The sequence below is a fragment of the Lipotes vexillifer genome, unplaced genomic scaffold (assembly GCF_000442215.2).
Source record: "Lipotes vexillifer unplaced genomic scaffold, Lipotes_vexillifer_v1.1 scaffold371, whole genome shotgun sequence".
Classification (NCBI taxonomy): domain Eukaryota; kingdom Metazoa; phylum Chordata; class Mammalia; order Artiodactyla; family Lipotidae; genus Lipotes; species Lipotes vexillifer.
Genome location: NW_006786304.1, coordinates 217,953 through 230,146, shown reverse-complemented (window position 1 = coordinate 230,146; position 12,194 = coordinate 217,953). Strand labels below are relative to the sequence as shown.

The window sequence follows — 12,194 nt, the reverse complement described above, 5'->3', positions numbered from 1 at the left end:
GGTGGGGTGGGGGGAGACGAAGCAGCCCAAGCCTCCCACCCACCCTCTGGGTTCAGCACCACAGGCAAGGGACAGTGGCGGAGGGCACACGCGCGCGCGCGCGCGCACACACACACACACACACACTCGCTGATCCATACAAGGGCCAACGAGGCAAAACAGCTACAAATAGTCACAGGCTCCCAGAACTGGGGGGAGGGCAAGAATGTTTTTAGCCGGAGTCAGATCCAAATTCACATGCTGTGCCTGCTGACAAAGCCAGCCAGAAACAACCACAAAGGCACCCATTAATAATAATAACAACAGTTGCCATTCACAAGGGGCTTCCAGCCCTTACTATGTGCCAGGCATTGTTATAACATTTTTAATAAGCGCTTGACACATGTTGACGCAACTGACCCGACCCTCCCAAAAACCCTGTGAGGTAAATGCTACTAGCCCCATTTTACAGATGGGGAAACTGAGGCACAGAGTGGTGAAGTGTGGCTTCAGGTTCTACCCTTAACTGCTACACTACACACTGTCCCAGACTGAGGGACTGGCAAGAAGTTAGGCAGCGAGCTGCGAAGGACCGGGCAGGCGCCGGGAACACAAACTCACGAGTCCTGAAATGGTGAACACACACACACGTGCACACACTTCACAGACCCAGAACATCACTACTTAAATGCCCCAGATCCCACCCTAGGGTCCCAGTCCTGCCCAGGACAGGAGGCGATGGAACACTCAGCCTCTGCAGATGGGCAGCAGGAGGGAGACCCTGGTGCTGCCAATGGCCCATGCCCATCGCCAGTCCTGGCTGGACACCCCCGGGCCCACTGCCAGGAGAGGAGGGAGACCACCCAGCTCTGGCTCCCTGTGATTTCCCATGCTTGGGTCCTGGGAGGTGAGGTGAAGACAGGGGTGGCCAAGAATTGGTAGGCTCCAGCCTCCTGAAGACCCACTGTGGGGCACTGGTAGCTTAGTCTTCACTGTTGGTGCAGATGGTCAGACTGACAGGTGGACTTCCATGGCAGGAGGTAGACAGATGGCTAGAACCACCATGGTGCCTGCCCCTCCCCCGCAGGAAGCAGGGGTCCCACCCAAACCCTGCAGCAGCAAAGGTCCCACAACCAGCCTGGACCCCGCTCAGGAATCGCTCCCCCACCCTCCCGACCCGATTCTATTCCTGGCAAGATTTGTTCCGTTGTCCCCGCCCTCCACTGGTCCCTGTGACGTAGGCCTCAATTCCTTCTCCTGGTGCCACAGAAGTGGCCACAGGAGGGGCAATCGCTACAGCCACAGGGCAGGGAATTAGCCTTGTCTCCCACTTCCTGGTCTCCCAATCCCCTGGGCTTTTCAACTAGGCTCACCCTTAGCCCTTTCCAGGACAGTGTAGCCTGGGGCTCATCTCAGGACTCCCCAGTTGAGATCTAAATTGATCACTTCTGCTGGGTGTTAACCTTGGCTCTTGGCGCAAGGTGTAACCATAGTTAATTTTTGCTAGGGTCCAACTTTAGCGTTATTCACAGGGGGTCTGGCCTCAGATCCCCTGCTACAGTTTGACCATGGCTTCCCCACGACAGTCCTTTCCACCCACATCCTCTCCTCTGAGGCTCAATTTCCTTATCTTCCCACTGAGCCCTGACCTCAGATCCGGAGCTTTCCACTGAGGTCTAACCTCAGAGATCTAACCCTACAAACCTTTCCCTTATACTCTAGTCTTTCCTATGGAGGTTTAACTTCCTATAGTGCCTAACTTCCCTTCTTTCCTCTGAAATCTACACTACGATCCCATTTCAGTCCGGCGGCTGGGTCTGACCTTGGATCCCCAATCCCCAAAGTCCCCTCCCTCCATTCTTCTGGGTGAGTCCGGCTCCCGACACGGAGCCTGGCAACAGTTGTTCCTCATCAAACGTGTGCCGAACAAAAGAATGGAGACAAGTGCAAGTTTGGTTCCTCTGGACACAGAAATAATCACCAGTGACCGAGTCTCAAGGGGACAGAGGCGGGGTGGGGTGGGATCATCCCATTTTCAAATGGGGACACTGATGCACAGAGAGGGGAGTGGGGGTCACAGGGCACGCTGGGGCGGAGCCACAGCAGGACCCACCGCTCCACCACCCTGGGGTGTCTGGGGAGACCAGTGCCTCCTTCAGGATGCTTCCCCCGCCATGAAGAGCTGGAGGCGGGCACCCCAAGGAACCTGGGGTGGGCAGCGGGTGGGTACTCAGGAGGCCGGGGTCTCAGCAGGCCCGGCACCCACCCTGTCCCCCAGCCTCTGTGGCTGACGTCTCCTCTGCTCCACTTGGTGCCGAAGCCGGGTCAGAACCAGCTCCGAGGCCTGGATCAGGCTGTGCTGTGGGGAATGAGAGAGGATGGCAGGGCTGAGACAGAGCTGGAAGGTGCAGGTTACACGCCCCCCACCCCAACCCCCAGAGGCTGAGAGCGCAGCCACGGTGGAAGGTCTGTGTGTGGGGTTAGAATGGGTCTCTGTGATGGGGTGAAGGTCAGACCCAGGGGGACGGCCTTCAGTGAATTTCCGGTGGAAGGGACAAAGCCCAGCCCCAGATGTGTGGGTCTGAGGTTAGAACTCAGTGGAGGGGACGGGGATGGATCAAAACATAACGGAGATAACACAACAGTGTAAAACAACTATACCCCAACAAACAAACAAAAAAACATAAAAGAGAGCTCGCATTATATTGGGGGTGAGGCTTGACCACCCGAGAGAGGCTGAGGTTAGTCCACAGCAGGGGGAACAAAGGTGAGACCCTGGCAGAAAAGGTTAGGCCCACAAGACAGAGAAAGACCAAACCAAAGTGGAAAAGAGAGGAATATGTCACCACACAAGGGACGGAGCCAGACCCTGGTTGGAGGGTCTGAAGTTAGCCCCTGACAGAAGGGACGGAAGGGAGATCACAGTGGAATGGCTTGAAAGAGATCACAATGAGGGATGCTGGGAGGCTGAGACCACAGCAGAAGGGTAGCCCCTTCTCCCACAGATGGACCACAGCCCTGTCCACTGCGGTCTAACCTCAGACCTCTCCTCATTCCGTTTTACTCGAGGGTCTAACTTTTGTCCCACGTACTGTGGTTCAACCTCAGACTTTTCCACTGGGGTCCAACCTCTATCTCTACGAGGTCTAACCTGGACCATTCCGCTGATGACTAGACTGAAGGAAAAGGCCCCAGCAAAGCCTGCAGTGGAGACAGTAAGGTTAGACTCCAGTAGAAAGAACCCAGGTTAGACCACGTGGGAAAGGAGCCTGGAGTCAGACCAGAGGGAAGGGGTAGGCAAACATCCGATCAGGAAACAGAGGTACATCATAGCTGAAGGGCTGGGGCCGGGCCGTAGTGAAAAGGTCAGAGGTCAGACATATTAGTTGGAGGTTAAACAGCAACGGAAGGTTCCAGGCTGGACACTGGGCCATTGGAATGGTGGGATATTAAATCGTAAGGGCGGTTAAGCTGCTGTCGGAGGGTGAGACGTCAAAGTACAGGAGAAGGCTGGACATTAGACCACAGGTCACGGGCGTGACCACAGTAGAAAGTTCAGTGGTTAGACCAAAGGGGAAGGGTTTGAGGTCAGACTATGGCAGAAAGCTGGAGAAGGAGGCTGAAGGTTAGACCACAGGCAGAATGGAGCTGGTCACACAGGTGGAAGAAAGGGTGGCTGCAGTAGGAGGGCCAAGGTTAGGGCGCAGTGGAAGAGTGCAGGTCAGGTCCTGGGGGCAGATCCAGGCTCGGCCACAGGGAAGGGACATGGTCAAAGCAGGTGGAACAAAGTAGAGACGTTCGGGAGGCTGAGGGAGGCCAGGGGGCCGGGGGTGATGGATGCTGTGGCTGAGCGCCCTTCAGCTGTGAGTGCCCCCAGCACCTCCCTTCTCCTTGACCAACAGGAACCGCCTGCCTCCCCCAAGATGGGGCCTGCAGCCAATGACCCCCTTGCCCGAAGCGGGGCCCAGCCTCCAGTTTCCAGAGGGATCGGGCCAAGGCCTGACTGCCCCTCTCCCGTGAGAACGTGCTCTCAATAAGGCGGGTGTTAAGGCCCCGTCTCCGGGGCCCCTGGCTACCTGCAGGATGTGCACGCCCTTCAGGGAGACCACAGCGAGCTCGCGCAGCCCGTCCCCGGTCAGGTCCACGTGCGCCATGGCCAGCAGGGGGCTAGAGAAGCTCCGCTGCCACAGCAAGCGGAAGCCACGCTGGGCCCCGGGGAGCCCGCGCTCTGGGCTGCAGTACTTGTAACAGAGCAGCTCCTGCAGGGGCAGGGGACTGGGGTCACACGGGGAGAGGCAGGAGGCAGAGGACACAGGCCACGGCAGCCCCACCCCTCCGGTCCCACCTGTCCGTAGGTGGCCACCAGGACCTCCGGCCGCCCATCCAAATCGATGTCAGTGACCAGGCCACAGAGGACACTGTCAAACTGGTCGCTGCCAGGCAGGAGAAGCTGGTCCTCGAGGCCCCGGCTCAGCAGGTCCCTGAGGGTCAGACCACGGCGGGGAGACTGAGGTCGACCGCGGTGCCCGCCACCCTTAGCACCAGACCCTCACGGGTCAGGTCTGGATGTGCTGTTCCTCCTGAAGCCTGGATACCCTCGTCTCCAAGTTAGACATCCTCATATCCACCAAGGGGAGCTCAAACTGTCTCTGATCTGGACACCCACACTGTCCCCTGGAGGTGGGACCGTCTCGCTCCCAAATGGAAACCCACACCGTTCCTTCTGGTGAGCCCCTTGTCTCCAGTCTGGACACCCACGAGGCCTCCTGAAGGCTCAGAGCTCAGCCCCAGCCACAGCTGGCTCGCACTGGCTCACGGGAGCCGACTGGGAAATTTTCAGCAACTTTGTGAGCAGCTTGGCATCACGTTGCTGGCTCAAAATCCACTGAGGTGGGAGTGTTGACACCACGGAAACGGGCAGATCCCATAAGCCAGGGCTTTCTCCCACATGGAGCCTGTGGTTAAACACTTGCCAACATGCTCTCTCCACCTACCCCAGGAGGACTGGACATCTCGGTTCCCACCCGAGGCCTCAGCACATGCCCTACAAGTTGTAGACTTAAACACTCATGCTCTTCCCCCTGGGACACAGACACCTTTACCTGCCCAGCCCTGAACCACTACACCCAAAGCTTTACTCTCTGTGGAGAATGACAAGGTTAGATCACCGTGCAAAGGCATGGGGTCAGCCCACACCCACGTGCCCCGGGGCCCTCACCGATACACCACAGCTGGTTCCAACATGCTGGCCACCAGCACGCTGTACTCCTCCCGCTGTGGCCTGTCCTCAGTCTCTGGAGAAGGAACGTGAACGGTGGGGGAGGCGTGAGGGGCCAGGTTCCAGGCTCCTCCTCCCTCCTCCCCACCCGTCCATTCCTGAGAGGAACACACGTTAGACCCCTGAGGTTGGGCTACAGGGGGAGGGTTAGAGGTTAGACCACGAGCGAATGACGGAGGTCAGACGCCAGGAGGAGGGAGAGGTGTTGGATGACAGTTTTAAAAGTCCAGGTTAGACCACCAGGGTACAAGAGACAAAGGTTAGGTGACAGCACAGAAGTCTGTGGTTAGACCACAGTGAGAGCACCAGGGGATAAACCACAGCGGAAGGGGCAGAAGAAAGACCACAGAGGTCAGGCCAAGAGAAACGCCAGAGAAGGACAGACCGCAGTAAGAGGAACAGATCAACATGTGGGGCGAAAGGAGAGACCCCGAGTGGGGGGACGGCGCTGAGTCCGTGAGAAAAGCCTGTACTTGGATGGCAGCAAGAGACAGAGTGAAGAGGCCACAGACAGGGGGTTCCGAGGAAGCCAGTGTGAGCAGTGAAGGTCAGACCACCAAGGGAAAGGCAGAAGTTCAACTCCAGGGTGAACGCTCGAGCCAGACCACCACAGGGGCTGAAGCTCAGGAGCGCCGTGGGGACGGAATGGGCACACTGTAGCTCCCGGGCTGGAGTGGGGCACACAGCGGGGAGCGAGGGATGGTGGGGAGCTGGGCATGTGGGGAGAGGGGTACAAATGCAGGTGGAGGAGCCGAGCCCGCAGCCTGGCCTCCCCCTGCCCGGAGCTCACCCTCGGGGGCCGAGAGGCTGAACACGATCACTCGGGAGATGGGGCCGTCCTGCAGGATCGTCCAAGTCTGCAGAACCTCTGTGTGGAGGGCGAGGACTCAGGGCCCCGTCCCGAGCACCCCCGCCCCAGTCCGGCCTCGCCCCGCACCCTGTGTCTGGGCCCCCGCCCCAGCCATCACCTCGACTCTGCTGGTCTACGTGGGCGACACGGACATAACCGCTCTGACAGCCGAGAGCTGAGAGTCGCCGGGACGTGCCAGGCAGGTTGTGCACATCAAGCCAGAGGACACTGGGGGTGGACGGGTGGACAGAGGGGCCTGAGGGCCGTCACCAGGCCCCAGCCCCCACCTCCACTTCCCTAGAAGCATCCACCCCACCCCACCTCCAGTAGAGCCTTGGGCCTCTGCTGGGCCTGATTTCTTTAGGGGTCAATTCCCACCACCTGATTTCTCTGAGGTTGCCTGCCCCGGTTCCCACTGGCCTCTGTCAGGGCCTCTCCTACCTACTGGTCAGGTTCGTGAGCTCTGGGAAGAGGTTTTCCACAGGCTGTTCTTCAAACTGATGCAACCCCTCGTTCTGGGGGAACCAAGACCCGCCACCAGCTTGGAGTCAGTGGCCAGCCTCACACACTGCGCCCCGTGCCAGCCCATGGTGGCCCCAGCAGGGCTCTGCCCACCAAGCCTCCCCCTGCCTCACCTCCTTGTAGAGATGAATGGCCGGGTCATTCCCACTCAGGAGAAACACGGTCTCCAGTTGATCCCCGACCTGGACCCTGAAAGCAGAAAAATCTAGAATGCCAGTGTGGTAGAGTCCGTGTGTTTTAAAATCCTCCTCTTGCAGAAACTCTTGCCTGCGAGAACCCTAACATTCTGGGTTCTAGACACTGGATCCAGAGCTAGGATCTCAGGGTGGAGAATTAAAGAAACTAGCCCTCACAGAATCTCAGATTTTAGAACTTTCCAGTCTCAGAATCACAGAAACTCAGTGTTTTTGAACCTTCTGTTTCTAGAGCCCTCACTTGCTAGAATCCTCATTCTGGATGTGGATTCAGGAATGAACATGGAGCTCTAGAATGGGCTGCAGAACCTCAGAACACTAGCACCTCTTTACCCTAGAACCCCAGTGTTCTAGAAGTTGTGTTTCCTGTCTCCTTTGAAATGCTAGAACTTCTGGAAATTGCCATCGTGGACATTCAGATTTACAGAAGTGGTAGAATACCCAGATCGTAGAACCCAGAACATTAGTGCTTTAGAACCTTCAGTTTCTAGAACTCTCATCTGCTAGACCAGAGGTTGGCAAATAATGACCTGCAGGGCAAATCCAGAACCCACGGCCTGTTTTTGTGAATAAAGTTTTATTGGAACACAGCCACACCCGTTCATTTACACAGTGTCAATGGCTGCCTTCTTGCTACGGCGGCCAACTTGAGTAGTTGTGATAGAGATTATCTGACCCCGAAGCTGCGCCTTAAAAGAAAAAGTTTGCCAACCCCTCTGCTAGAACACTGGTGTTCTGGAATTCAGAGCTCTAGAATGGAATTCTTATACTTTGGGATTCTAGAACATCAGTATTCTAGACGGTCTGTATTCTATCTCCTTGGAATATGACAATGTTAGGGCTTTAATATTACAGAATCTCAGAATCATCAAACTGTAGCACTTTCAAATCTTGGAATCCCAGAGCTTACAACTCTAGGAAAATGGGCATTTCTGGGTCTTGGAATGCCCAAATCTAGATCGTTAGAATTTGAGAATTCTACACATCTGGAGCACAGGAGCGCATTCACTCTCAAATTATCTAGTTCAGGGATAACAAAATGGTAGCCCATCAGCCAAGTCTGGTCCATGGCTACCTTAAATGCACGATGCTCTAAAAAACAAACTAGTCTGATTGTCTATAGGCAGGTTTGTGGTCTCCAGTTTGCTACAGCCTCTGCCCTCCCAACACACATACACACACACGCACGCACACACACACACTCCCTATTGTATCACACCTGTGGCTTACTTACTCTGCGTGGCACAGTTGGAAAGGAGTGAACTGGAGCTCCAGGTTCAGGCAGCTCTCTGCAGGGGGAGTACAGGCAGATGGGCACAGGGGACCTGACAGCCCCCCCCCCCCAACCCCCTTCCCCATCCCTCCTTCCCTCCAGGCCACACTTACGGGCAATGGAGTCCAGGTTGTACTCAGAGCCAGGCTCGTAGTCACAGTAGATGTTAAGGAAGGGGCTGCCCTTGTCCCCTGAATCCTGGAAGAGGAAACTGGCCTCAGGGGAGAGTAGGGGCAGCAAGAGGGATATGGGTCAGACTCAGTAAGGAGGAGAAAATGGGTAGGTCTCTGGGTACCTTGATGAACGTGATCCCCACCACCAGGCCCTGCTTTGGGGGTGACTTGTTGAAGGTGTCGATGGAGACAATCTCTGCGTCCACTGGGAGAGGACAGTTCAAAGTTCACGTTTCAGGCAGACCCGTGACCCCAATATTCCCAATCAACAGTGAGCCCTGACCTCTAGGACTCAGTCATCTCTGACCACCACAAGTCATCACGACCTCTGGGACGGTGTGAGTCCTGATCACCATCGCCATCACCATGGTAGGAGGGATCCTGGTTTCTGAGTCTGAGGAATCCTGAACCCTAAGTACTTCAGGCCCCTATTAGCCCTGTCCTCTGACCCCAATGCCTCCAGACTACCAGCCTTGACCCCCTTCAATCACCATCACCCTGATCCCATTCTCCCATCCTGATGACCTGGCTCAGACAGAGCCTCAGAAGCCTTCTCAGCACTACGTTCCAAGCCCCCCGCCCCATGGCGCCACGCACCGGGAATGTAATTGAACTGCAGCTCCTTGGCCACGGGCCGGATTTTCTGTCGGAGGTCTTGGTAGCGGAAGCCTAGCACCTTGCCTTTAAGGGTGGCGGCCAGCAGCTCCCCGCGCCCGTCCGCGCCGCCCGCCAGCCCGTACACATTGCTCTGAGACGAGAAGCGTGTGAAGCTGTCCTCGCGCAGCGGGCAAGGCCCCGCGGCCACGGCCGCCTCCCCCATCACGCCCCTCAAACACTGGTCCCCGTAGCCCCCGCGGCTGCCCACTCTACGCCATGGACCGCCGGGTGCCGCCCGGGCACGCAGACTGATTACGTAGAGAAGCGGTCGACGCTGCCCTTTACCAAGATGGCTGCCAGCCGGGCCGCTTGGGCTTCCCACCAGACTTTGCCTCAATGCGCCTGCGCGCTCCTGCCTGGTCCTTTTCAGGGCCGAGGTGACTGCCGCCAGCTAATTAAGGCCTGAAGATGGGAGGTGGTGGCCCATGCTGTGGGCGGTGCGGAAGGTGGAATAAGAAGAACCTTAATGCTCAATATAGCCCTTACGTGCCAGGAACTGTTCTAAGCCTTTACATCTATCAATTTTTAGTTAAAACTCACAGGCAGGCTTTCAAGGTAGGTACCATGATATGTTTTACCGATGAAGAAACTGAGGCACAGACAGGTAATTTGTCTAAGATCACACAGCTAGAAGCAGCAGTCAGTATTGGAACCCAAACACAATAGCTCCACAGTTTGTTTTAATCACATCACCTTTAAAATGGTGAAATGCATTCTTCTTACCCCAAGGAAAAAGTTCTAGCTATCTGTCTTGGCCAATCACCACCACCTTCTTTACTGAAAGCCTACTTTATCAGTCATGTTGGCTGATTATCTCATTGAATCTTCACAACTACCCTGCTCTGGTTACCCCGCGTTCATTTATTCAGCATTTATTGACCACTGTATGAATTTATCTCCATAAACTGTTGCAACAACTTTGGAGAGAGGTTTATTATCCCAGTTTCTGGAGAATGAAATTGTGGCTCGGGGAGAATAAGTCCCTTGACTGATATGACAGTAAGTGGTGGAGACAGGATGAGGTCTTCTGGGATTCCTGTATATACTTTTTTGTCTCCAGAATGGCATCAAGGGTTTGGGGGACTCTATATGTATACCTGTATGTTATTTCCAGAAGACATGAGTTGGCCAGCTGTCCTGGCCACCTTGAGTAATCTTCTGTCACCCGCTTCCATGCAGAAAGAAAACACACAAACACACACGCACGCACACACACTGCAAGATCTGTGAAGGCAGTGACTGGATCTCCCTTGGTCACAGTCAAATCCCCGACGCCTGGCCCACAAGGCCTGACATGGGATGAGCATTTAGTAAATATGTTAAGAACCCAAAACTATGTACCAGGCCCTTTGCCAAGCACCTGGGACACTGTTGCATAAGAGACCTGAGAGGAGAGTTCTCAAAGGCAGACTGGATCCGGAGGGTGGTGAAAAGAAAGGAGTTTGTGTCCACTCCAGATCTGGTTATGCTAATTTAGTGCTGTAATCCCAGGGTTTGAACCAGGGCGTGGCACACAGTAGGTGCTGAGTAGATACTTGCTGAGTAAAAAGGGGTGGGGTCTGGTTCTGCCGCTTCTGAACAATGTTTTCTTCAACCTCCCTTGGTAACCGCGAAACCACATTCCCTTCATATTTGAGTGAATGAATAAACAGATGGGTTGGAAAGGAGAGAACTGTCCTGTTCAGTGGTTTCCAACCCTAACTACACAGTTGGATCACCTATGGAAAAAAACTCTCCAAAACCAAAAGGGTGGGGAAGCTCAATCAAATCACAATTTATCAGAGTGCAACCCAAGCTTGAGCACTTTTAATATGATTTTAAAGCACAGCCAGGGTTGAGCATCACTATTTAGGTCATGGGTGGCACAAACAGACTCTCACACTACTTACTCTTCAGTCTGTGCCAAGGCAGACACTGGTAATCAATCTGAGATCTCAGGAGTCTTAACTGAGCTCTAGGCAGCCATTATCAATCGATTAGAGCTGTGGGAAAAGCTGAAGGGGACAGAGGGGCAGGACAGGATGTCACATAGAGGCCACTCTTGACACACACTGAGCATGAACCTTTCCTGAATTCTTTCCAGGCTCCAGGCTGGAGGCAGCTCTCCGAGGAGCCTGCCCTGGTTTCCCAGGTAGCACCTCCTCTGCAGCCCCTGTTCACTTCCTGACTTCATGCCACATACTGTGACACTGAGTCTGCAGTTGGGCACTGACCCTCCTCCAGCTGTTCCCCTACTCCAAAGTGGGGAGCGCCCGGCCCAGCCCAGTGCCGGGTGGAAGCACAGGCACATCAGACTGTCCACCTGGCAGGCAGGCCCACGTGCTGGAGTGTGGAGGAGGTGGCTGATTCTTGCCCTCCTTTCCTGGGCAAAGGGCTCCTGCTGTTTCCTCTCCCACTCACCATACCCACTCGGTCCTCCTTGTACTCCGCCCACCAAAGCCGCTCCCTCTCCCCGCCCCAGCCCGCGCCCACCCCCACCCCCCCTTCGACAGATGGAACAGTGCTACTGGGGCTTTCAGCCCTCCCTGCAGGAAAATATGGACGTGGGGTGTGAGGCTGGAAGACTTGGTGGGCCTCCTCCAACCCTTATCACCGGTGATGCATCCATCCTCCCGCCAGCTCTGGGGGAGGGGCACTGGTACCCATCATCCCAGCTGAGGAAACCAAGGACCAGAAAGCCCAGAGCTCAAAGATCCCAAGCCCATGGCTCCCAAACCCACCAGCCCTGGGCCTCCCCTCTCTAGGCTCTGACCCAGCCCATCCTCCTGGTTAAGCCTGCCCTCTTCTTTCCCAGGAAGCACGCCCAGAGCCCAAGGCGGGAGGGCCAAGGGAGAGGGGACCCAGGCCCTGAAGGGTGAGGAGGGAGCAGAGGTGAGGAGGAAGAGACTCATGCACAAGTGTTGTCTTTTATTTCCTTCCTCAGGCAGCTGCAGCTTCCCACCAACACCTCGAAGCGCAGGGTGGAGATGGAGGGGTGGGCATGGGGATGACCCTCAGAGCTCCAGGGCCTGGGACTACCCTGAGAGGTGAGGGCTGCAGGAGGCTGGGAGGCTCCTGTGCTGGGTGGGGGAGGAGCCCACCCCAGCAGTGACAGCAAATCACGGTGGCTACGTGGGCTCAGAGCTCGGCTGTGGGACAAAGGTGGAGAGACAGACACCAAACTCACGACTCAGCTGGTTGGGAGATGGGGGGCCAGATGCTGACCCTGATCCCTGGCAGCACCCACAGCAAATAGGTCTGAATCAAAGATTCTGTGTGTCGGGGGGGG

At 55.9% G+C, this 12,194-nt stretch overlaps 1 protein-coding gene across 1 annotated transcript; it reads right to left on the bottom strand.

Annotated features, from left to right (window-relative positions):
• Positions 1-1,928: 1,928 nt before the first annotated feature.
• On the bottom strand, positions 1,929-9,139 carry KPTN (kaptin, actin binding protein). The gene is made up of 12 exons (XM_007458473.1): positions 8,867-9,139; positions 8,392-8,474; positions 8,210-8,294; positions 8,058-8,112; positions 6,743-6,818; positions 6,549-6,622; positions 6,226-6,335; positions 6,048-6,125; positions 5,198-5,273; positions 4,325-4,460; positions 4,056-4,238; positions 1,929-2,338 (listed from the first exon to the last, which is right to left on the bottom strand). The coding sequence occupies exons 1-12, from the start codon at positions 9,087-9,089 to the stop codon at positions 2,210-2,212; spliced, it is 1,308 nt and encodes a 435-aa protein (XP_007458535.1). The 5' UTR covers positions 9,090-9,139; the 3' UTR covers positions 1,929-2,209.
• Between the last annotated feature and the right edge of the window lie 3,055 nt (positions 9,140-12,194).